At 35.2% G+C, this 25,808-nt stretch overlaps 1 protein-coding gene across 2 annotated transcripts; it reads right to left on the bottom strand.

The window, feature by feature from the left end:
• Window positions 1–812: 812 nt before the first annotated feature.
• Window positions 813–25,808, bottom strand: LOC149787769 (serine/arginine-rich splicing factor 7-like). 2 transcript variants are annotated; one of them, XR_016424096.1, is made up of 5 exons: window positions 25,768–25,808; window positions 23,856–24,063; window positions 21,066–21,260; window positions 18,570–19,101; window positions 4,069–4,208 (listed from the first exon to the last, which is right to left on the bottom strand). XR_016424096.1 is itself a non-coding variant. In XM_089973964.1 (4 exons), the coding sequence occupies exons 2-4, from the start codon at window positions 24,059–24,061 to the stop codon at window positions 4,079–4,081; spliced, it is 531 nt and encodes a 176-aa protein (XP_089830090.1). In that variant the 5' UTR covers window positions 24,062–24,063; window positions 25,768–25,808; the 3' UTR covers window positions 813–4,078. The 2 variants fall into 2 exon arrangements, 1 of the variants encoding a protein (XP_089830090.1); XM_089973964.1 differs by lacking the exon at window positions 18,570–19,101 and having other exon boundaries at window positions 813–4,208.

Raw genomic sequence — 25,808 nt, 5'->3', positions numbered from 1 at the left:
CCATTCCACATGACAACGTTTCAAGAGGCTTATTTCCCCTTTTGTCTTAAACATGCATCGCTTGCTGGACACCATTTTCAAAGAAATTCTATGATAAACAGTCTGATCATGCAGATGCTTCGCATAAACAATCGGGTGCAGTTTAAAGCATATGATGTGTTGCTGTAAAGTTAAGTCTGGTTCCCTGACCAATTTCACAACTTCTAATATGAAACCTAGATCCAGATCAAACAAGGATGAACCAATTTTCTGGAATTTTCGGCAAAGATCATTTTTTCATAGTTTTTGCTTGTATGCCACAAGTCCTTATTTTAAGGGTAAATTTTGTAAGACTTGAGGCAAATTCGTAAGAGTTGGCAGGTCTGTATGCCCCTCACCCCACCCCCAGCAGCATTTAAAATAAAATGAAATAGGGAATAATACCCTTACAGACCATTTATGGCAATTTTTTCCAAAAGAAAGAGGATTTCTTGCACTTGATCACAGATCAAACCAACCTTTATGAAGATCATTAAGTAAATGGGGAAGGCCTGACTGACGTCCAACCTAGACAAGACCATGGAAACTTGTCGCACTTGACAAGACAAAAATATTTTTGCGCTGGTTATGGACATCAGTTTATTACAAAAATCCGATTTTTGTTTTTACTGCACAGCTGAATAAGGTGAATTAGTTCCATACTTCAGCAGCCCCTTCCCTGATATATTTGTTCACATTCTAATCAACAATACCTAAACTCGAGAGTTGACTGTTTATCTAAGATTGTAATAGAACATGATAACTGTACTAGAATAAACAACAGGAAAATGTGCAAAGTTTTGTGAACATTTATTCAAGACTTTACGGGGTGTAATATGAAATATTTCCTTGAATGTTCAATAACTGATCTAAAGCCTTGTATATTTCCACAACTTGGATTAAGTTGTAACAAAATGTACATGCATATGGTTCAGCCTCAAAAACGGAGTATTTTTTTCAATTTTATACACATTTTATTTTTCTGACTAAAAATGAAACAAAATTACAGATGAAACAGGAAGATAATTTGTCAGGTAAAAGTATTCGCACATTTAAGTGCGAATTATGATGGTGTTACATGTAACGATGCTTTTAAAAGTTTGAGCTTCAAAAATTGTCTTTCAACAGTTTGTGTATCTATTATGTACAGTAATTAAAAAAAGAATCAATGTAAAAGCCATGTGCACTTTTCATTTCTTTCTGTCAAGCAATTCAGAACCAAAGAATCTTGAACTATAAAATTAAATAGTACCTAAGGGGTTTCAAAACAGCAACATTAACACAGTGTTTCAGACTGTAATCATGTTTTGATTCTCCATAAGAAATGTAGGAATGTCCAAAGGTTTCTTGTCTTGCAAAGCATGGGTGTTCATAACATAAAATGGCAGGAATGACAATAGTTAATTCAACTATTCTAGAAAATGAAAATGTTAATCTTGAATACCTTTGTGCTCTAACTGGATTCCATTTCAGTAATGAATGATAAGAAAGATAATGAACGGTGAAATCATCAAGTGTAACAACTTTTTAAACATTTTGATTCGATCTTTCTTGACAACGCAGATCATAAAACTTCCACAAATATACATTTTTTATTTATTTAGCAAGACACATCATATTCACCGAAAACACTCCATTCTTTCTTTTTATTATCAAAATAAAGTTATAAAGTAAAACTTGTCTTTGCAAAACCACTGGTAAGAAAGACCAGATTCCAATGCATCAATTTACTGATCATATAATGTTATGACCCATCATGAGAGACTGCCTTTCTAGACAGATCATGAATGTTTATTAGAAGGGGTGGTCTTTCAAGAGAGGTTCCATCATAGTAAACTTAATAATCTGTTAGGGTGCTGTTACTAGAGTCATCTCCCTTTCATCATAACAGCTACGAGGAAAGAAATAAATGGAAAGACTAAAGACAAAAGTTGGTTAAAAAAAAAAAGAAGCAAAATGACAAGATCTACACAAGGCATCGGAATGGCATGGAAACAAAAGTCAAAAACTATCCAATCTTGCTCATCAGATTTTATTCCTTCAAAATATGCATCTTGATGTTTGGAAATTTGGAAACTAAAACAAACAGATGTGCGAATCTGTTTAAAAACCTGATCAATTCTTGCAATCCTCTAAAAGGAGGATTGTTGAATTACAACTATGACCCCCCCCCCCCATGTAAAACGGGCATTGGTACACAACTGTACATGTCTAGCTGATAAACCATATACTTATGGGGAACAATTTTTTGCATGATTCTGGACAGGATGAAACTTGAACAGTTATTCATGAGCTTCTAGACAATAAGAATGAAATACAATTCATCGAGAAATTAATTTCATGTAAACATTTTACAAAGCTGAATGCATCTATTAAATGCAATAATGCCATATTCAGTCAAGCCCAAAACAAATCAACTTAATTTCTATATCAAATCAAATAAACACAAGTTTCTCAATGGGCAGACACTCATCAGTTTTTAAAGTATTTACAGGACGTCAAGCACTAAGAAATGTTGAAACCACTGACAAAATTATCAACTCAGCTACTTGGCAGCCATACTGGATGTAATAACAGCACAGGTTTTTCATTCAAGACAAACCAGACACCATCAAGACTCTTGGTGAAACCCCATTCTGATATAACCATCCATGAAGAACTATTGACAAAACTTTCAATATGGTCATTGTGGCAACCCATAACTGGTCATATCAGCTACATTTTCAATCAAGACCATTTAGGACTAGTAACAGTAAGAATATTTTCAAGATAGCTGCTATAATGATAGCTGTACTGGATATTCAATTGGTACTATTCGTATTGAATAAGAACCAGATAGCATACAAATTCTGGTGAAACAATGACATTCCATCCGGAAGTCAAGACAGAATTTCAAATATGGTGACTATTGGTCATATTTGATAACTGATCAGCACAATTTTTATTCAAGATCAACTAGACACTGTTATAAGTTGTCCAGTGAAAACCGTATGCGGACAGGACGTTCCATTCAGGAGAAGCAGCAATAACAAGATTTTCAGGAGGACTACTGTGGTGACCGTGCTGGATGTCATATTGTCCACATTTTTATTCATGACCAACCTGACATCACAATATGCCATATAGTGAAAACCACATGTTGACAAGAATCGTCTTTTCAGGTGAAGCAGCAGCAAGATTTTGGATAATTAATATCCAAACAGAGCCATTTTCATTTGCGACCAACTAGACATCATAAGTAGGCTATGACAAAGCAACAAGATTTTTCTGATAGCTGCCAAGGTGGCCATACACGACACTAGATAAGAACAATTTTTACTTTGGACCAACAACCCATTACAAGAAGTCTTCTAGTGAAACCCATGTTGATATGACCATCCATTCAGAAGGAACAGCAATAACAAGGTGTTCCATACTGGATGCCTGTGCAGCATCGACTAGACCCTGGGATGAAGGTGCATGTAAAGTTTCATGGCAAACCTACAAAATGTTTAGGAGTCCACAATACAAAATTTGAGCCAAAGTATGGACGATCAAATGACAGATGACAGACCATCACATAAGCTAATCAGGACTATGACAAGTAGAACTAAAAACAAAATCCTCCCCAATCTTCTTAGTTAAACTCCATCTTTACAGTCAAAAGTATGTTTACAAATCTATATAACAGTACATTCGGCTTTTCCTCATTAATAAAGCTTTGTTCACACTGTAGCTATACCCCCAAAATGTACATGCGAAAAAAAGAAATCAAAGTATTATTTTTTTCCCTTTAAAATATCCATTACTTGCACAGCTAACTAAAATGAATACAAAAACTTGATAATGTGTAAACAAGCATGATACAAAAGTCAGAAATGTGAATGGGACTGATGAAATGTGATGAAAAATTCCATTATGTATAATGAGTAACACATTTCAAGTGTTCATGTTAAAGCCAACATATATGAATTATGTACAAGAAGTGCACCACCAAATGGCACACTGTAAAAACTTCTCACTTGGATTGTTAAACAACCCACCCTTACTGCCAGTTCCCACTTGTTCACATATTTTTTCTCTATGGGCTAGCATCATTAGCTGGTGAGACACTCCTATCATGGCTGCGCTCACGGCTCCTTTCATTACTCCTATCTCTGCTTCTGTCACGACTCTGGTCTCTGCTCCTGCTGCGGGATCGTGTGTGAGACCTGTGGATCAAGAAAAAAGTACTTGCTTAGGCCTGTGTCAGGAATATGGCACATTTGTGATTTTTCTGAAACTCCTTGATATTTAACCTATGGTCTGTGAAACCAATGGCATGAGCCATTATTAGCAAGTCTAATTTTATGATCCAAACCATACATTTTCCAAACCTCTCTGAATCCCTTCCATCCCAACAAACAACCCCATCACTTATGTGAGAATATAGATTGCTCTTTAACATAAATGCAATATGCAAGAAGTTAGGAATTGCCTTTGTTAGGGGCTAGTCCATTTCATGTTATGTCTTCTTAAAAGCCTTTAGCTACACGAAAATATAATGGGACCTAAATGTCAGAAAAGAGACTGTACACAGAACATTAATTCAGACTTAATATCCCCCCCCCGGCCAACTTTAAATCAAAGTACCAGTTAATTAAATTTTGTCAAAAATGTATCATTTGTAATGTGGCAATTATTTTAAGGAATAATACACCCCTTCCCCATAACTAAATCTAACATAACCTTAAAACAACACTGAATACCTGCTGTTAAAAACTACTTTAATTTATCCCTTTCTAGGGCATGTTGCAAGCTGTATGAATTACTAGATCCCAACTGTATAACCACACATATTTCTCATGGCTGGATGGCTTTGCAAGCTATGTACTTTCCTGGAGTCAAATGAAATTTAGTCATTTCACACTCACAATGAAATAATTTCAAAAGATAAATTTATGAGGTTGATAAACACCTACTTCAACAGTTCTGAAGACCTACTTGAACACAAGTCATCTGCAGACAACATATTCCCATGTCCCCTGGTTATGTAAAAATTCTAGCTGAAAATGCCCAACGATCCAGTACTCCTATTTATACACTATTTATACGTAATGTTTCTGTTGCTCAAAAAAAATACAGAATACAGAATAATCTAAATATCAAAAGGCACCTCTGCTTAACTTGTAAGACACATGTACCATGTTTGACTGAAAGACCACGAACAGTTCATGAGTTATACTCCAGATTAACTGATGGTGATTTTACTGCTCACCAGTACTACAAGGCTACACAGCACCACCAAACAGGTTATATTACACAGGATTTATGCATTAAACATGGCTAATGATCAATTAAAAGACAAAAGCAAAACAATGAGATGGTGAGGATAATATATGAAGGTTTCCGATCAATGGATAATGTAAATGGTATGCATACAATCTGATTAAAAAAGTGATTTCAGACGACTAACGGTACACATAGGAAAAAGGTTATACACAAGATACATTTTAGAATAAATGTGAACTTCCTTCATGAAATTTAGAATACAGCAGACATTTTCTTTATCATAAAGCTTCTTAATGTGCTGAACCGTCTCATAATAATCATGTTCAGTCTAAACATCAAAACAATGTTTCAGAAAGTGCTTCATGGTATCGTGTTCATTGCAAGAAATGCACTCAGGTGGATCTTCACCCAACAACATATAGGAGTAGGTTACAAATAAATAACCAATTCTAATTTGTACAATGATTACCTTGTCCTTATGGATCTTTCTATGAAAGGGATTCCTTTTGCCTATGGTCTGACTACATGGAGCTTGGGACAAAAGTGCTGTTAAGTGACGGGTGGATGGCAAGACAGACAGACAGACAAAAGCAATAAAAATATTTAAAATAAAAATATTTAAACAAACTGAATAGCAACAGATACATCTGGACCCCTAGTCAAATGTCCGTACCAAGTTTTTGAGATGCATCTTTGAACACTCTACAATGTTATGCTCTGGAAATGACAAAGTTTTAGCACAGGCACACATATTATGGATTGACTGACATCACTATATCAGCAATGAAAATGAGTTAAGCTAAGGGCTGAATCCATTAAGCACAATTTCTGTCTTTGAACAATGCATTGCAGAAAAAGGTTATATATAATGTGAACTGACATGTATGCTGATGTGTTTACTTGAATATGTAAATGAGGTGGGATAAAAAGACAACAAACAGTTAACTTTTTCAGGAGGTAATCTTTATTATGATACAGAAAAGTACAATATGCAAAGATTAAAGTTAATAATTTATTTTATACCATCAATTGTAGTTCCACAAGAATGAATCATCTGACCACTGAGTAGGATCAAGGTTCAAATCCAGACAATACAAACAAACTAGATGCATGAACCTTGCTGGCATGGTCTGGAAGAGTCAATTGGAGTGCACCCAGTATGAACCATGCATAAATACCACTACAACTTTTGTAACAGTGAACTCAGCCTGATCTGTTCTCATGAAAGGTCAAATGGACAGGTCCATCTTGTTGATCTACACCAGTTGTTACATTTCTGATCCCAACACAACAGTGTTCATGGTACTAACCAGTTTATAGATACACATCATAGTACATGTATTACACTATTTCCATATTCATCTTTGAATACTTTCCATCTTTTTTTATATAATAAAAGATGAAGGAATGTGTTTTATTCATTTGTAAACAAGAAAACCATAAACAGAAAGCAGTGCTGCCATATTGCAAAGCAGTCTGGGAAACGAGTGTTACACAAAACTTAATGCAATTCTTCACAGCATAACATGCGGGTCAATGTGACATAATTTGGTCTCAACATGATCTTTCTAAAAAGTTTCATGACTGCCGACAAAAGAAAACCAAGCACAACAGACAGAGTAACACTTGCAGACATTGCATTAGGATATTGGGTAAAAAATCTGAGAACCTAAAACAATCAGGACTAGCAAAATCTCTCTCTCTTTTTTTAAAATACCAACAAAGCTTAAATCAGTTGAATACCTGAAAAGTGTCAAGCTTGCATATACAAGTTGATAAAGAAATATAGGTCACAGTGACTTAACTGTCAAAAATAATCCCAACTGCACATCTGCATATCGAGTAAGGGTGGTTCCCATTAAACATACATGGTACCCAGGGAAGGCAGTTTTTAAAAAAATATATACCAGGGTACTTTGATTTCACAGAATTCTAAGCTGCATCTGTGGATAAGTACTCCACTTTAAAAGTGCTTTTCCTGGGTCCCATGTACATTTTAATGGAAGAGCCCTAACATGACTGTGGCCAAAGTTATCAGAAAAGCAAGCAAATGAAACCATAACCAAACTGGTGAAAGCTGTACAGACTAATGGACAAATACTTGTCAACCCACAGCTTGGAACTGCTTTGCACTTTGACCAAAAATAACCCTGGCATACATCAAAATCCATATACAAGCATTTCAGAAATCAAAATTTTGTGCTCAAGACACTTTCATGACCATAGGGTTGAATCGCAGTCCATCCAGTCCATCTGATGTTATGGCGCTGAAATGGAAAATGGGTCTCAAACTCAAAGTTTTAAGATAAGAGGAAGTAAACACTCTACTAATAAACATTATTTTATATATTTTTAAATTAAAAAGATGAATTTTAAGATTCAACATAGTGTTTAGTTTGAATATGAATCCCCTCACAGACTAGAGCAAAAGGCTGGGATGAAGGACTAATGCCAAGCCAATTTTGGGAGCTAGGATTTGGCAGAGTTATACCATGAGCCTATTCAGGCTAATCTGGACTGAATTCAAAAGGTGTTATAGGCCATCATGTGCACGAGGGAAAATATAATTGAAATTTGCTACACTTTTTGATGCACCAATTATCAAAATTTCATCAGTGCTTGGTTAAAAAAAAGAGATTATACATGAGACAATGCACAACCAAAACCAATGCAAAGCTTTTACCATAAGCATACCTGACCACATCGAGTTGATAAATTAAATGTCCTACTTGACCAAATGGCACATACTGAAGTTAATTGGACACAAGAGTTAACTATGAAGTTTCAGAAACTGTAACCAAACTGTGCCATGCATACTGACCCCTTGATCCCACTCATGAGGTTAACCTGGGGGTAGTCGTATCAAAGTCCTAAAGATCAGCATTTAATGAAATATTCCAAACATTATGGAAATGCAAGTGAAGAAATTGTAATTAAACTGTTTCCCCAATACCATTCTTACACCCTGGGGCAGAATCCAAGACAGGAGTGATAAATTACTATATTTTCAACAGGAAATGAGCCAAATCGCAGGTTCAAGAAAAAAAGAAAATTAAACGTTTAAAAAAAATAAATGCATCCCTAATTTAATTTTTAAGCAAGGGGATACTGAGATACAATTACTGGAAATCTAAAACCAAAGCAGTCCAAAAAAAACACTTGTATACAGACAATCCAACTCCATCTCAGACATAATATATTGAGGTGCAAAACTTGAATCGAATCTCCATGTCACTTAAGTGTGTAAATTAGATGTCATACTGCTCGTATGTTTTATTTTTGTTAAAACGCATCCAAATGACATTTTCAGAGTGTGGATACGGTGTAACAGATGTTTAAAAATGATGGCTAATTTCTACAAGCCATCTAGCACATGTGGGCAATATAGACACTACACTACAAGGGGTGGGGATAAAAAAACCCAGTAAGGTAGTACCTATGACAGAGTTTGACTGGGTCATGTTCTTTTAAATACCAGTCCCCCAATAGTAACTGGAGAAGGGAATATTTGTCTAAACTGAGAGTGATTACTCGTCGATGTGTTGTGGTGTGCTCTAATGCCATTTTTCTGCACAAGATAGGCTATACATGGCGGCCAGTGTAACTGGTGGAGGAATAACCCTGGAAAATCATGGAAAAAACTAATGACCCACAAGAAGATACTGGCAAGCGTTCTCAGTAACCCATGTTAGCCAAGCCCGAGACTCAAACCCATGCAGAAAAGGTGAAATGGCAGTGATCTGGAATGGTGAGTACTTTAGACCAATTGGCCACTCTGGGCCCCAAACCAGGAGTCATGGGAAAGCAAAGAAACACTAAATCCCTTCTCAGCTTTGTTGGGTACTGGACAAAAAGATGGAAAGTAAATGATAAATGTGGAAGATTCTGTGTTATAATGCTTGTTCTTGTGTGATCTGTTGTAGATTAAACGGGCAAAAATCAAACCTCATTATAGTGTTTATGATGTAAATTTCTGTACCAAAGGAATTTATATAAATTCATGCAGTCTAAATTTATTGAGTAGAATAAAACAGTTATCAAAAATGATATAAAAATATGAATTAAATGTGAACACAAATCTTATTTCTTAATCACACCAACAAAATTTGCATGCAATGCTATGTTTGTCTGCTCATCAGCTGTATTATCTAGAACATAACATAGTTGCAAGGGCAAGAAATAGATCTGTGACTGTACCACTATAGACCATAAAGTTAAAAATGCCAAAAGAATTGGAAAAACTCCTTTAGTTGCATGAAAATTGAATCAGTATCCACATGCACCACTCCTGTTGCTTAGCATGCCCAGACAACTTGCAAACCTACTTGTAACATGGAGGCGGGTTTGGGTCCCATGTTTTTTTCTATGAAACATTATCCACATGTGACCCTTATCTGCTGAACATAAGATTACAATCAAAATTAATAAATGAACCCCTGATACATACATAATTTAATCTTTCAAAATATCAGCTTGTGACCAGAAATTTGGAATAAACACCATTAAATTCATAATCTATTTGTTAAATGTTTATAAAAAAAAAATGGATTAGCAATACATTGTAAATAAAGTTATAAAAGGAACCATCAATCAACAAAAATCTTGGTAATGCCTATCTGATGGCAACATTGATTTTTGCATATGAATATATACATTCTGATGCTGTAGATTCAGAAGAGCACAGAGACTCCACTGTATACATTTTTTTTGAGGGAGAGGTTGTATGCATACAAATATGTCACTTGTCCATCTCAAGTGGTTACTGCTTTGACACACAAGCAAAATAATCGTCCAAAAATGCTAAAAAAATACAATTACAACAAAATTTAAGATCACCACTAATGGCACATTAATTGCTTGCCCTTTGTTAAACAGTCCACTATGAAAACAACTAAAATAACACATTTCTCTTTGCAGTCATCAACTTTGATCTTTAGACTAAATTATACAATCTTTTCCATACCCAAACTGCAAGTCATCCCCAAACTTTGGTTGGGGTCTGTGTTGCAGAACTGATGTTATTGTGTATCAACCAATTTTCCTCTTTTAGTCAAACTACTTTGGAATTTTGACCTTTGACCTTTTGAATCCCAAATCAATAGCCTTCCTTAAAGTGCAAGTCATCCACAAAGTTTTGTAAATGGAGAAGGGGATCTCAAGTTGTGCAGAGCCCGTTTTTTCCTTTTTGCAATCACAGCAACATTCGACCTTCGACCTTTCATGTTGAATTCACTAGGATTATTCTTTATTCAAGTTCAAGCCATCCATAGTCAAGTGTATATGGTGGAGAACTTTTGTTATTAAACAAAGCAGTGTTTAAGTGACATTGATTGCTCAACTCCGATGCCAAAATCAAGTATGCTTCCTTAGCCCAAGTGCAAGCCATCCACAAAGTTTGGTAACTGAAGACTGGAGAACCAGTAGGGTGAAACCATTTTTCTTTAAAACTGGTAACCAACGATGTATGGACATACACTCAGTCTTAAAGCAGGTATTTTTTAAAAATGCTAGAATGGATGCAAATAATAATTTCTTTTGTCTACTTTGAATGTTTTTTTTTCCATAAAAAGGTCACGTCTCAAAACGTATTCAAAAAGGATATTGAAAAATGGCAAATTTGCTGTAACGGCCAAGATCTAATCAGGCCAGCCACATATCAATAAAATAAACCAGCATTTTTTTATTCGTTTATGAGAACTGGTTTTTGTGGTGCTCAAGTCAGATGGACAGATATATTTTTTTTATGGATGGATGACATGACCAAATCAAGATGCCCCTGTGGCAACCAACACAGGAATACAAATAGGCTACTTCGACATACATGTACTTTTAAGGTTTTTAACGTTGGTCCTTAAAATGAATGCATGAAAAGTGGTCACTGTTGATGACTCATGACCAATGTGTCTGAGGAGGGCCAGTAATCCTGACAGCTTCAGGAAAGTTAAATTTTAGAAGTTGTTATTAAAATTGATTGAGAGCTGGCTGATTTTTCTGTGGGGCCAGTCAATTTTGATGTGTGCTGGCCATGCTAGTCAGTGGAAAATTCACTGTCAAGTCAACCCAAGACATCACAAATTTCATGAACCGTTTGTTCCAACAAGAAACCAGTTTTTCAGAAGTTGTAAATAACTATGAACTGACTACACATTATGGATGACCATACTGCATGCTTACTTAAAATATTTTACTTAACCTGCAACAATTTTACTAGACTGTACATAAGCAGCTTAAATGGTACACAATCAATCAGATGACCATCTTGAAAATGTGACTTGCCTTTCCTCAGCCACCCTTCATAAATGCATGCAGAAGAGGGTATGTGTTGCACACATGCAGTTTCTGACTACTATACACACCTGGATGCATATACTGTACCTGTTTACATTCCAAAATAGACTTGTTAGGTCAGTTTGTTTGCTTTATTTGATGTGTAGACTTTCAATTTAGCTTTTGCTTCCACATCAACACCATGAGAATATTAATACTCATGTCTTACCTATACTTTACTGGGGAGACAAAAACCTTTCATAAAATTTATAAAACGAAGTATTTAACAGATATTATTACAAACTGACATCCCTACCTAAAGCCACGTCTTGAGGAATGTGTTCTTGATCGGCTCCTGCTATGTGACAAAGTTCTTCTGTACGAACGCGACCGTGAGCGGGATCTTGACCTGGGGAATATAACGAACATTTTATATGTGGAACTGGATCCTCTTCCTCCCCATCAGCTTATGGCAACAACATTTGTTCATCATCCTGCAACTTTGCTGTGGTCAGGCTTGCTTGCAACCACAAACAAAGAGATTATGCCAAACAAGGCGTAGCCAGTTGTGACAGTTTTTATGTGCATAATACTCACTGTACAACAGAAATAATTTGGCAAGTAAGTTCTCCTTCCAAAGGCAAAATGAGCTGGCAATACATTCACCACCACTTGCGCTCTGAAATAAGTTGTATTTATATTTGCTATCCTTATTTGGCCCAACTTGCACTTTCATACACCATTTGTCAATTCAAGCGTATTTCTTAAAATTTTCACCTGCACCGTAATACATTTTTTAAAATTTCTTTAAATGGTTACATGTTTCTGACAGTAAATAAATGAAATCTTAGAAGAATGCATAGTAAAGCATCAGCAATGCAATATCAAAATATTGAGCACGTTACCTAAAAATATTTGCTAAAATTAGAAAACTCACCTGCATTATATTTGGTTCCACATAAAAGCACCAAGTCACTCATGCATGAAAAAGGGATTATTCTCAAGCAGTTCTCCAGCTGGGTACAAACAGAAGGATACCCCCTCCATCTTTCCCTGCCCTGGTGCTATCTCTTGTCCTTTTTGCCCCCCCCCCCCTCCAATCTGCCATCCAACCATTCTGCTTATTTACAGATAAATCTTCTTAGAATTGTTGTTTGCTTTTTAATCTACCTCTTATGTTGCTTTATGGATTTGATTTTGTCCTTTTTTTTACATCTTAACTGATTAATATGTAAATTTCATCATCAGTCATGAAGTTTTATTTCTAAAAATATAACTAGATTTTTATTTTTAATGCACTGCAGACCAAAAAGTAAACAAAATTTAAGAGGCTAAAAATATTGTTACAATGGTGTGAAAATATAATCAGGTGATCTACATAAACATAAAAACATGCACATTATTTAATTTGTCAATCTCAGGTTATTTTTACTGATTTTGCTAAAAGGGCTTTTGTCTCAGAATTTCAAGGAGGAAAAAAACCACCCTAACAAATAAATTCTATAATGCATTGAAAATATGCCAGCACATCTGTATATGAATACAACAATGCATACCAACCTTCACATTTGTACTTGCTTAAAAGAATTGGTACCTTGAAAAAGCTCGAAAATGTTAAACAACTGCTGCAATGGTCTGAATATAATATATCAATCTACCTATGGATACAATTGTGCTATTATGCCACAAAATTTCATTAGTCTAAGTTACAGTGTTTTTTTTGTGTATTCTTTTTAACAAGCTGGGATAGATGGACTTGCATAATGACAAATGGGCATCACCTAATCAATGTGACCTGCTGCAGTGAGTGAAGGCATAGGAAATACCATATAATTAAAATAATGTGCTTCAGCCATAAATAAAGTCTTACCTCCCATCTTTGAAACAGTCCTATCTGGAGCATTGTTAAGACACTTGATGTGAACAAACTTGTATCCAAGTTACAACCAAGGCATGTAACATGAAATGTTTTTCCTACCAGGGTATTAAAATTTCCATGACTATGAATTTACTTTCTTAAATATAAATTTGTGTTGTTTTACACCCAAAATTTACAATTATATGTTGGTCAATTTCAGACTGGATAGTGTCCCAATGTTTCAACAAAAATGATCATTAATGCCTGTAAGCTTATGCTTTGTAGTTGCCATGTAATTCACAAATACTAGTATTTAACAAAATGTATAGAATTCAAGTCAGTTATGCCCCAACCACTTGCAGCAGGGGCACCTTGATTTGATCCTTTCCATTCCAGTCTGTTGCAAGAAGTCTGATACAAGTCGGCACTTAAACTAATGCTGACAAATGATATATTGTAGGTTCAGTTTTATCCATATGAAGATAATTGGATTATATTTTAAGGACAGCAATATTTCATTTTGTTAAAACATATTTGGTTTATTGTTTTTGGACTGCATTTTTCTTCATACAAACACAGTACAGCTCAAGTATTTTCAGAACCCCACGCACTGCCGGTGAGTGGGGAGATTATGAAAAAAAACCCAATCTCTCGTGTCATGATGCTCTTGAGAGAGAGAGAGAGAGAAAGATGCCAATTTATCTAAATCATTATCAATGATTATATACATTTCCAAGTTCTTTTTAAGATTATGTAATAGATATGATGCCCAATCAAATTTTACTTCATATTAACATAGTCACAATGCCTCAAAAACGGTACTAATACTGCTTCACAAAAGGCTGATTAATATATTTTTGCCACAAGTTTACACTTTTACTTTAATCAAAGAAATCTTGAACTTGCGCACTGAATTGATGAGACTGTAATGATCTCTGGAACAGTACAAAGTTATGCCATGTTTAAACATGAAAAGTAATCCTCTGACGTATTTACATTTAAATTCTTGACGAAAGCTGCTTCTGTTTCTTTAAAAAAACAACAGGAAACATTCATTTTGCACTTAAATGCAAACCATGTGCTTAGTCCTTGAAAAGTAATGACCCAGTCACAAGGCTGAATATGTACACAGCTACCAGCTTCATTACAATTCTGACTGCAGTTATCCTGTACGAGACTGGTCATCTAAAAAAAGTTGTTTTAGATAATACAACCCTTTGGAAACTTAAATGGTCTCTATTAGAATTAGCTTGAGCAGATGTTCTACAGAAATAAAGATAATGACCATTGTAAACCTTTATAAAATTAGCACCAGAAGACAATTGTCAATTTCAGTGCGGTAAAGGTGCATTTCTAATATTAAACCATCTGACTTGGCACGTTGTTTACAGCTCAAATTATGGTTGCGTCATTAATAGAGGAAGTTTGGTATAAAAGACCAATTAGTAGCAGTAATATCATGTTTAGTATCTACGTTTATCTCAAATGTGTTTCATGCTTTCTACAGCATATTACATAATCCTCTACATTTGGTGTAACAAATCTCTTTAATTTAAAAAATCTATCAATACTGTGTTAGCATGAAAAGATGCATTAATTTCTGGATTTTTTTCTTACAATTAGCACAATAACAAACAATGGACATCAAACAATTTATAACAAATGCATTCCTATTTGACTGATGTGAAACAATATTGCACAGGTTCTGATAGTTACTCCATGCAAGAGAATGGCTATCAGGTCAATTATTGTGGACAGGGTGTTTTTTTTCCAAAATTTTAAATGGGTCCTAAAGCATAAGTCTATGTTTCCATTTACTCAAAGTGTGCATACGTGTGCAAAAATAAAATGATAGTCAAATTTCAAGTGACAAGTGACTATGTTTCAGTTTATTTTTTTTTTTGGTGTGGTAGGGGTGGAGAAGGGACCTAATACAGCCCTGATGAATTCTCAGTAATATCTTATACTACTGCTTCTGTCATCCAATAAATGGATTATAGGTGTGATTTAAACACGAGATTTGTATTATAAAAAGGACACCATGCCATTCCTTCTTTTATTTGAAATAAATTTCCTAGTTGGAAAGAATATAGCCCCACAAGTTAAATGACCAGTTTATTGACTGAATCAAAGTTTCCATTACCAATTTTGATTGCAATTTTTTTCAAGTTCAATAAATAGGGATCATTGGGGGGGGGGGGGGGGGGTATTTTCTGGTTTAAAATGTGTGATCCACAACTGACAATGTGTTATAAGCGGGTTCTCGAGTTAACAGGGCGAGAGTTATTGAGGGAGTGGTGTGAATATATTCAGCCTTGTGACTAGATCATTAAGTGATTAGTAAATTCTGAGTTGCTTTTGTTGTTTCTTTAAATTTTATTTAAAAGGATAGAAGAAATACATTATATTAAACTGGATCAAAGGCATGAATGCGAAATACGGAGTTGTGATCATTTACTTGACAATACCATTATCCCTCTAAAATGTCTTTTATTTCCTTTATTTTTAATACAGACTTGATCATAAAACTAATTTTAAAAAATGCTGGAACTTTTTATTTCAGCAATGACCTCTCATAACAATTTGAACTGATTATAAAATTAAGTTACAAAACTGCTGATAGAAAATATTTCTGCAATTCCCTCTCAAAAGAATTGGTTGAAATGATTCAACAGAGCTTTCATACAATATGGGTGGTAATCAGCAAGTACAGTAAAACCTGTCTTGAAAGACCACTGCTAACAGACCAACCGTTCTGAGAGACCATGATCTACATGCACAGATTTATTGATTAAAGTGTTATGACCTGTTATAAAACACCATTATTGTTTGGCAGAAGGGGTGGTCTTTCAAGACAGGTTCTACTATATAATCATTTCCTTTTGGATTAATCAATATTTGAGAAGTTCTTTTTGTTAGGCTCGCTTTTTCCAGACCAACAGAGCTAAATAAAGATAAGCAAAAATTACAAAGAGACAGCATGCCATACACCTAAAAGCTCAAGACCACTCACGGCAGGTAAAGTAAATCTGGCAGGCATATATTCATATACAGATGGCCTGATCAGACCAATTTTGTAATAAAAGTTTTTCAGATTTAAAAAGAAAATAGACTTTTTAAACTTTGGTCATGATGTGTTTTACAAACCAAAATCAAGTTGCAGACTTTTAAGGAAGAATTTAAATAAGCTGGCAGCATCTGGAACTGATGTTTTGAAATTGGCAGATCTGAATAGGATGTGTGCGAGCCAGGTTCCTAATTTCATTTAAATCTGACAATCTTAAATTATTCAATGTCTGGAAAGCACGTAAAGTAATTTCTAACAGTACTTCCTGCTCTGGGAATAATACCATATCATGAGCTCATTAAGTAAGTAAACAACCACTGTTTTCACTTCAAACACAAATGTACACGAGACCCTGAACAATGAATTTATTCTTTTGTTTAAAACAAGAATTTCTTGAATGGAACACTATACACCCACTTTTTAAATAGTCCTTTACACAGCCACTAGTACAGCAATGGCCGACTTGAGAGATCTCAAAGACCCAGACCTTAAATTAAACATGCTGTACAGAAATCATTTGTGATCTCTGACCTTTAGACCATAGAATTAACATCTTTCTTTATTACTCTAAGAACTTAAGTTGTTGTGCAAAATATATTCTTCTTTGCTCTATGACTATGCTGAACTTGACCTTTTGACCACAAAATCAACAGGCCTCTTCATACTACAAGTAAAAGCCCATCACATATTGGTCAAGGTAGTGGCACTGTAACTAAAGTTATTATATTAAATACAAAAAACTCTACATTTCTTCTTACACTTGCAGTGACCTGGGCTTCTGACCTTTTAACCCAAAATCCATAAGATTTGAACAACCTAATTTGCATGTTTGTACAAACTCGAGTGAAGATACATAGCTGATAACTGAAATTTGTGCAAAGACCAATTTTTTTCTTCTTTAATCAGTGATCTTGCCCTTCAAATATCTGACCCAAATCAGTATTTCTTCCTTATCCCAAGTATAAACTGTCCAAAAAACCTGCTACAGCCCACATTTCACTAAATTCCTCAACATTTTTGCTCAAAGAGGAAATTTTGCATCACTTTTGCATGTTATTTCTAACAATACTGGTATTTATGGGAGGTATGTATAACACAAAGGATTGAAAGTAAATCTCGAATTTAAAAATGACACCTGGAGTCTGCAAAAGCAGGGGAAATCTGGATACTATGACCATAATTTAATCCTCAAGGGTTCCACAGCATTGGTTCCGAACTAAGTAGCAATAAAGATCCACTCGTTTGGCACACACTGATACTGCAACCCCCAGTCAACTCCCAAATGTGACGACTTAAAACTCAATCTTATTTGCTGATAAAATTAGCAATTCTGGTAATAACATAGGTCACCAGAACATACCCATAAAGTAGTTGCTGTCAGATCTTCACGAAAGATAGTGGAGATCTGATTTTCATCAGATTGTTTACAAATCTCAATTTGAGGATAAATCTTGAGATGTTTAATTAAAGCAGGATTTGGCATGTGGTGCGGAATTATTATGTGGAAACATTTTTTAATTTCAGTCCTAGTGACCCCTGACCTATGCACAAGCAAATCAACTCAGTTTGTTTACCCCAAATAGAAATCAAAACAAAGTCTGGCCCACCATTGTTCAGAATTCGCTGGACTTCTTTTGGTTCCCTAAATCGATACAGTTGTTCCTTATCCAAAGTGGGTAACATCCGGAGCCTAGTAACCTTATTTAACCACTTAGTAAAGTAATTCGTTGGAAACAAAACTGAATGGCTGGACAGACATCATAATGTAATACACTACACCTTATAGCAGGTGTATAAAAAAGCTACTGTGTACATCTAAGATATGCTCAGGGGTTGTGTTCATTAAGAAAATCAAAAGTATGAATCAGGTTTTTTTTAATGCTCCTTGTGAGGTATATAATTTTAGGTATCAATAAACAACTGTGAATTCCGCTTCTTCACAATTGCCAAATTAGTAAATTTTCTGCCTCTAAATACATCCTTCTTAGAAATACATTAAATAATCATCTTATGACATGAGCTCATAATGAGGCTGGGAGGGTAAATATTTAGAAAACACTACATAAGAAATACTTGAGTAGGAACATGAAAGCAAATGTAAACACTTACACATTATGCTGCTCATAATCTTAAAATTGATGATAAGTTGCGATCATTCGGCGAAGAGGATCAAGAAAGGTGCAGATTTAAAGAGGTGTCTCGGTTGACTCAAAAATTCTAGAAGGGATGATGTAGTGAGATCTGTCTGAGATCTGTAGGAGGGACGATTCAACAAAATTCAAGGAGGTCAATTTTGTTAGCATGTGGGCGGTTCTCAATAGAATCGCTTGGTGGTGTGCTGTTCGGTTGAAATCAAAATCAGGGTGGATGAATCTGTGACGAGGAATTGAAATCTGATCCACCTGAAGGGAGCGTGAACAGGCAGGCATGTCTCAGACAAGTGGGTGGCGAATATCTCAACACTCATCACTGACAATGAGAAGTCTCAATGTCAGAGTGGGCTGATTCTACTGCATCAAGTATATTTGGCCAAGACGTAACCTCTCAACTTTTTTTGCGGTGCGTGGGTGACATGATGCTGATGAAATCTAACTCTGATCTATGTTGATCAAATTCAGTGCAGCTGCCCTAGAGCAAACCTCTGCAAGCATTCAGGAAGTGTACAGTTTAATACAGAAGATACAATAAAGCAAATAAAAAGGGGTTAGATGTATACTGGTCTTGAAACCAAAAGGACTCCTCTATTTGAGAGTCCTTTTGATTTTAACCATTTAAGAAAAGTTTATGAACACTTTAACAGCATCCAGACAAAATTTAAAGACATGATCATAACGTAACAAACTTTGCTCACATTTATGTTTAAATGAAGGGGCCTTACTACTTATGATAAAAGCTTGTTGTTCATCTTAAACTGTTTTTGCATTTATATTATCAACCCAACTTCGACCTTTAAATTTCCTTTTAGTTATCTAAACAATGATTTTGACAAGTTTGATTTTTTAAAGCAAAAAAGAATTAAAACATTTTTCATTATAGCATCAGTTTTATAAGTAAAAATCACAAAATTATACTGGACCAACAGATTCCAGATTCCCCAGAATAAATATTACTTCTGTAATTACTTTTTCCCTGTTCACTCCCTTTCTAAATTACTGTTCTCAGTAGTTAATACTTGTAGGAAAAGCACCCACAACATATTTTTGATTTAGCAATCTACAGATCTCAAACTAGTACAAAGTCAAGACAAAGGCATTTGCAGAGATCTTTCATCAAACTGAACATAAAAGGAAAGCTGAAACTACAATCCTCAATGGTGTTTGTAAGAACACATACACCTTGTTAACATCTACAAATGATTACTCTTATTATCAGACTGATTATAGCCCACTGTCTGATCTGCCATGTCAAGATCTAGAACATTTAAAAAAATTCATCTGCATAATTATGATAACTTAGTACCAGCTTCCTGGACTCAATGAATATTGAAAACATGCTATTTTTGAATCCATAATTGGAAAGACATAAAGAATTTTGATTTGATATAACAAAATAAAGTGTCCTCTAACCCATCTCACTAATATAACGCAAGTATCATTAATGGCACATTATACGCCTCCAGTGTTTAATACTCACTCTATGCATGTAACTAAGTATTATGTGCAAAAAACTCTTCTGTCACGGTCACTTTGAACTTTGACACCCAATTTAGTAGGTTTCTTCCTTATACTGTTGTCCAAGCCATCCACAAAGTTTCGTTAGATCTGTGCAGCAGTAATGTTAATGTGCAGAAAACATTTTTCTTCATTCAGTGACCTTGACTTTTTCATCTTAAAATCAAGTTACTTCCTTAACCTAAATATAGGCAACTGCCAGTTTCACTGAGGTATTTGATTCAATGCTAATGTTAGGTTGTTCAGAAACCATTTGATTGTGTCAGTAACTTTAACTTCGGACCTTTTGGCTCCAAAATCAATAGGATATTTTCTTTCTCCAAGTGAAAAATACCCAAAAATTATGGTAACCTATAGATGATGAAAATGTCAGTCTTAGGCATATTCCATTTCTCTCTGTTTAGTGTTAGCTTTGACTTTTCTTGTCTGGAATCAAGTGCAAGTTTTCCACAAAGATTATTTCTTTTCTGTTGGCCATCTTGATCTTTAAGCATTCTAACTGTAGAAAGATGACAAGTCTAGTCATTGTGAAGAAATGAAACTGATAAGAGACAGACGAAAGAACAGATGGACAATATCATAACAGAATGCACTCCAAATTGTGGCAGGTGTATAAACACGTTATGCTTCAAAGAAATCCAATCAAAGGCATAAAACAATCTGTTGAATTTGTTATGATGCATTAGTCAATTTCTTTTCACCAAAAAACTGACCGATATTTATGTGATATCTTGGGATATTATTAAAATTCCTCACATTAATCAAGGATATAATTCCTACTGCAACTTAAGTCAACATATCAAACACATATCATTAAACAGTTTCTGGTTTTTATGATAAATAAAATTTTATCAACTAATTCAATTGTTACAAAATATTCACATTTGAATCTTCACATTAAGTACAATCACTTAGCATTATTAAAAAGACTTACCTGTCTCTTCTACGCCTACTGTATCTATGGCAGTCATAGGCATAGTGCCCCCTTTCTCCACACTCATAGCATCTATCATCGGGGTTAAATGGGCGCCTGGAGCGGGGCGGGGGGCCACGTCCACCTCGCAGCCAAGGTTTAGGACGCACTTTTCCATTTGAATGTTCCACACGAACTCTTGATCCACATATGCTTCTGAAATCCATATTTTTTAATCATAGGTATGGTAAACTTGTGGTTTGATTAAGATCTCGCATGCATATATACAGAACTTTCACATAAAAGTTTACCTTACTTCTGCTTCTTTTTTCTGTTGCACAGAGATAAATTTGCCCCCTCCCCTATCAAAGGCAAGAGAGTCCACCTTTTTTATTGAACTTTCTTTTCCCTCTGCAGTACTGTACTGATCAAACTTGCTCCTGTAGACTTGCATGTCATGCCCAGTACAGAACTCATTTAAAATAGCCTGTTAGTACTGTAACAGCACATGATACTACCACCTCCTGTTTAATAACATACAGATAAAAAGAACTGAAATGTAATGACTTTTCTATTGCTATTTTTAATGACTACTCTCAGTATAAAGTGTTCTACTTTCAGTTACCAACTTACATTCAAGAAACAAAATATAAAAAATATTGAGAAAAAGAGAAAGAAAAAGCATGTAGATATAAATAAATGCAATCAAATGAGCAAACGACAATACAGTAGAGCTCGCTCAATTTTTTGAAACTCCCTGTGTTACGAGCGGGTAGAGAGAATTAAGAAAATACCGATCACCATACATCTTGGCAGAGTTGCCTTGGCGGCAAGCTTATAATAGCTCTGCACACCCCTTTCTTGTGGTGTTGCGGAGTGGACATGTCTTGAGAAAATGGGCATGGTTTACTATTTGTGACCCCAGTAAGCATGCTCTAAATAGGCTGAGAGAGCAGGAGCGCGAGAGTATCTTTTTTGGGAGCAATTTGTTTACTTTTTTATACTGAAAAAAAAGGTGACAATTCAGATAATTTTTAAACATTTCTCAGCTGGCACGCCACGCCACCATGGAGGGGCTATTTTATATTACTGATTGAAATTTGAACGGCTAATGAATGAAGACCACCCATGTAAAGACGGAGACATCTTGAGCTATTTATTACAATCAGATACCAAGAATCAAGCATAGCTGCCAACCTTCCAGGCTTACAATTAGTGAAAATAGGGATAAAAGTTAGCGAAAAATACCATGACAATAACTCATCCACTCCGACCGACAATACGACACTATATCAATATCGCAATATACAACTAAAACACTAAATATATGCAGAAATATTTCTGCATTTCTATTCATTATGGTATTCATAAACTTAACTTATTCTTGTGGTTATTTATCAAGACTTGATACTGTGGCGGACTTGAACGTCTGCAAATGCTTGATCGTAAATTTGTTTTCAAAACAGTTCAGACTTCTTGCCTGTTGGTTGATCTTTGTGACTAAAATTGCTGACAAATTTTCTGCATCTAAGGAGGCCTTAAAGTCTGTCTTATTTTTCCTCACTAGAGAAAATACTCTTTCACTGTCTCTGTTACTGTGAGGAATGCACAGGAGCTGCAGCACTTTTGGTTCATCCACAAAACATCTGGAAGCAATCTTAGAGTCCTGGAACATTTGTTGGAACAAATGTTTAGCATGGTGTCCAGCCAATAAAGGTAGATTGTGTTCAACAAGAAAACTCACAAATAATGCTTCAGCTTTGGTAGCTTGCAGAGTTCTGTTGATGGCTTAAAATATTCCAGAGCTGAAAAGTCTCTGCCACCATGCCCAATAGTAAAATTTGTGGCACACTGTGAAAAAGGAATGATGTATCTCAATGTTTAATTGCAGAATGCATGGCCAATATTTGGTATATTCCAAATTAAACTTCACTTTTTGAGCAATACATTTCGTTTTCCTTGGTGTTAAAGCCATTTTCAAGATCTTACATGCAATGCTGAATGGTAATTCAAATCAGGGTTGGTGACGCTTGCGCGGAGCAAAATTATGGTTAGGCCCCAGTTTCTTTCAAAAGCATTTGTAAAACTATTCTTATATATATATATATATATATATATATATATATATATATAGATTAAAATATGCTAAAATGCTTGCTACCAGGCCAACTGTACCAATCGGCTGTAGTTCTACTAATATCGCGACCAGCAGTACCGTACCGTTTTGGCAACTGCCAATATCATAACTAACGCTTAACAGGAAATCTGTTATTTTATTAAAGATTAAAAATAATCGAGAATTGGAGAATTTGTGAATTTTTTGCTTGCATCATGAATCCATGGATTGCTGAAAAAGTCACAAAATTCATGACAAAATCATGAGGGTTGGCAGCTATGCAGGATGTTTCATGGAAATAGGGCAGCTGCTATAAATAGAACATAACTGTTGGGATAGGGCATGTAAGTCTACAGACAAGTGTACTCTTATGTCGCAGTTGCATAGAAGTAATTGTTTTCTAGAATAAGGTCTGAAAACTAATTCGATGTTAATAAAAATGAGAAAACAAATTATCAATTTTTGGGGAGGGGATATATTGAAAATGCATAAGCTGAATACATTTACGTGCAAGGCATAATTTAGTGGAGTAAAAAGCATAATGATTACACCAAAAATGCAATGGTTGGCACATATGCTCATGTATTTACGAATCATTTAAAAAAATGCAACAACCCAGATTTGGATTCATTCTGAATGTGACAATTCTTCATTAAGGGTCAAAACCATAACCTTGTTGGCACTAATAAACTTACGTTCCATCAAGACCTCGCACAGCATCATCTGCATCTCTTGGATCCTCAAACTCAACGAAGGCAAAGCCAGCTGGGTTTCTGGCAACCCACACATTCCTCAGTCGGCCATAGTAGCTGAATGCACGTTCAATCTCTTTCTCAGAGGCTTCTCGGGGGAGATCACCCACATAGATTTTTGTATCTAGATCTGAACTTCTTCTCGACATTTCTAAGGTGCAAGAAAAGGATGAAAATAATGCTAAAGGTTGTTTGAAATAACTTCTAACGAGTACAGCTTTGTAATACACCATCTTTCCCCACATACCTACTAAAACTGAAATTCAAATGTTTGTGAAGTTACACAGATACATCTGTGGCAAATAGAAAAATTAAGAGCATCACCATGATTTCAAATTCAGGGTTATGTAGTGTAAATCGAGATGACAGAAGTGTTTAGGATAAGCAGTCTTCGACTCTTCAGTCATGAACTCTGGAGTGCTCATTAGCCTATTTCTGATATTCACTGTCATAAACTTCAAAGTTCCTACCTCTCAAAAGGATGCACATACAGTCACTTTAATAAATATATGGATTAATTTGTTTGCCACTTATAATACTAAAAGGAAAATATTGTCCCATTAATTGAATGTAAGGTTTTAACATGGATGTTTTTTATTCTGTACCCCTAGAACAGCAGTAGAAGAAAAAAATAAACCACAGCAATAAAAGCATCAATAATTGGTTTCAATCCAAAAGAATGACGTGTAGTTTTTGTGGCAAGTAAAATGCCATCTTCATTCAAACCAAACGCATGCACCATACAAACATATATTATCATCATTAAATCGTTAAAGCTGGCAGGTCTGTATATGTGTGATGAAAAATTCTGGTTAGGCCCCAGTTTCTCTCAAAAGTATTTGTAAAACTACTCAGATTAAAATACGCTACCAGGCCAACATTATCAAATGCCTATTGTTCTACTAACATCGTGAAGTGCAGTACTGGACTGTTTCAGCAACTGCAGAAATCACGACTAGCACTTAACAGGAGTACCGTTATTTTGTTAAAGATTTAAAATAAAAAAATGAACCTGTTTTCAATTTAGTTGGCCATATTTCAGTTGGCTGGGAAGCAATGAAACCAGGAATGCCGAAATCGGGTTAAAGTTGAAATATTATTTTTTAATGAAACAAATAAAACTATAGTATGCCTATTGGAACTGAAAGCAACGTTTTGTTTCTTTCAAGATATCCCCCCACATGAACCATCTTCAGCATACCTAGACTACCGTCGCATATCAACAAATTCAAATGTATGTCAACAAAACCCGAAAATGCGTCCTTGCTGCTACTGCCAGATTTTGATTCCGCCTGGATATAAACAGCACAGTAAGTATATTAATTACATAACAATTTATGGAAGAGTATTGATATGGGCAGCGAGATATTCCTGAAATTTGATTAGTCGATCAAATGTCAACACGATATATACAACCCGTTATTTGGGTAGTAACACATAGCACTAAAAGAAAAAACAAAAAACACGTGCTATGTTTTACATTGTAGAACTAAGACTAAGAATATAAATCTACGTTTGAACACGACGGGGATAAGGATCACTGTCCTAATAAATTGTTCTATGTCCTATCCGTAATAGATATATTCCTCATACCCTACTCATGGGCCAATATACCCTGTTAAAATCCAAATCAGTAAAGATGAAAGAGGCACGTCTGGACTTGAAAGAAATGATGTTTGATAATTTTGCAGCATGCCATGAGGCAAACAACCTCGATATAAAGCTAGGCGTGATACATTACATTAAATATCTTGCAAGAAAATCAAACCAAATGTACTATCATGATGTCATGTTTCAAAATAAACATTAAAATCATAATTATATGGAAAAAAACGATTTTTCGTATAACACGCACCTTTTACCTCAGCGTCTCAAAATGGCGGAAAGATCTATGAC

This window comes from Sinohyriopsis cumingii, chromosome 11 (assembly GCF_028554795.1).
Source record: "Sinohyriopsis cumingii isolate HCF-2022 chromosome 11, ASM2855479v2, whole genome shotgun sequence".
Lineage (NCBI taxonomy): Eukaryota > Metazoa > Mollusca > Bivalvia > Unionida > Unionidae > Sinohyriopsis > Sinohyriopsis cumingii.
Note: the sequence above shows the minus strand (reverse complement) of the source record. Positions and strands in the feature narration are given on the sequence as shown.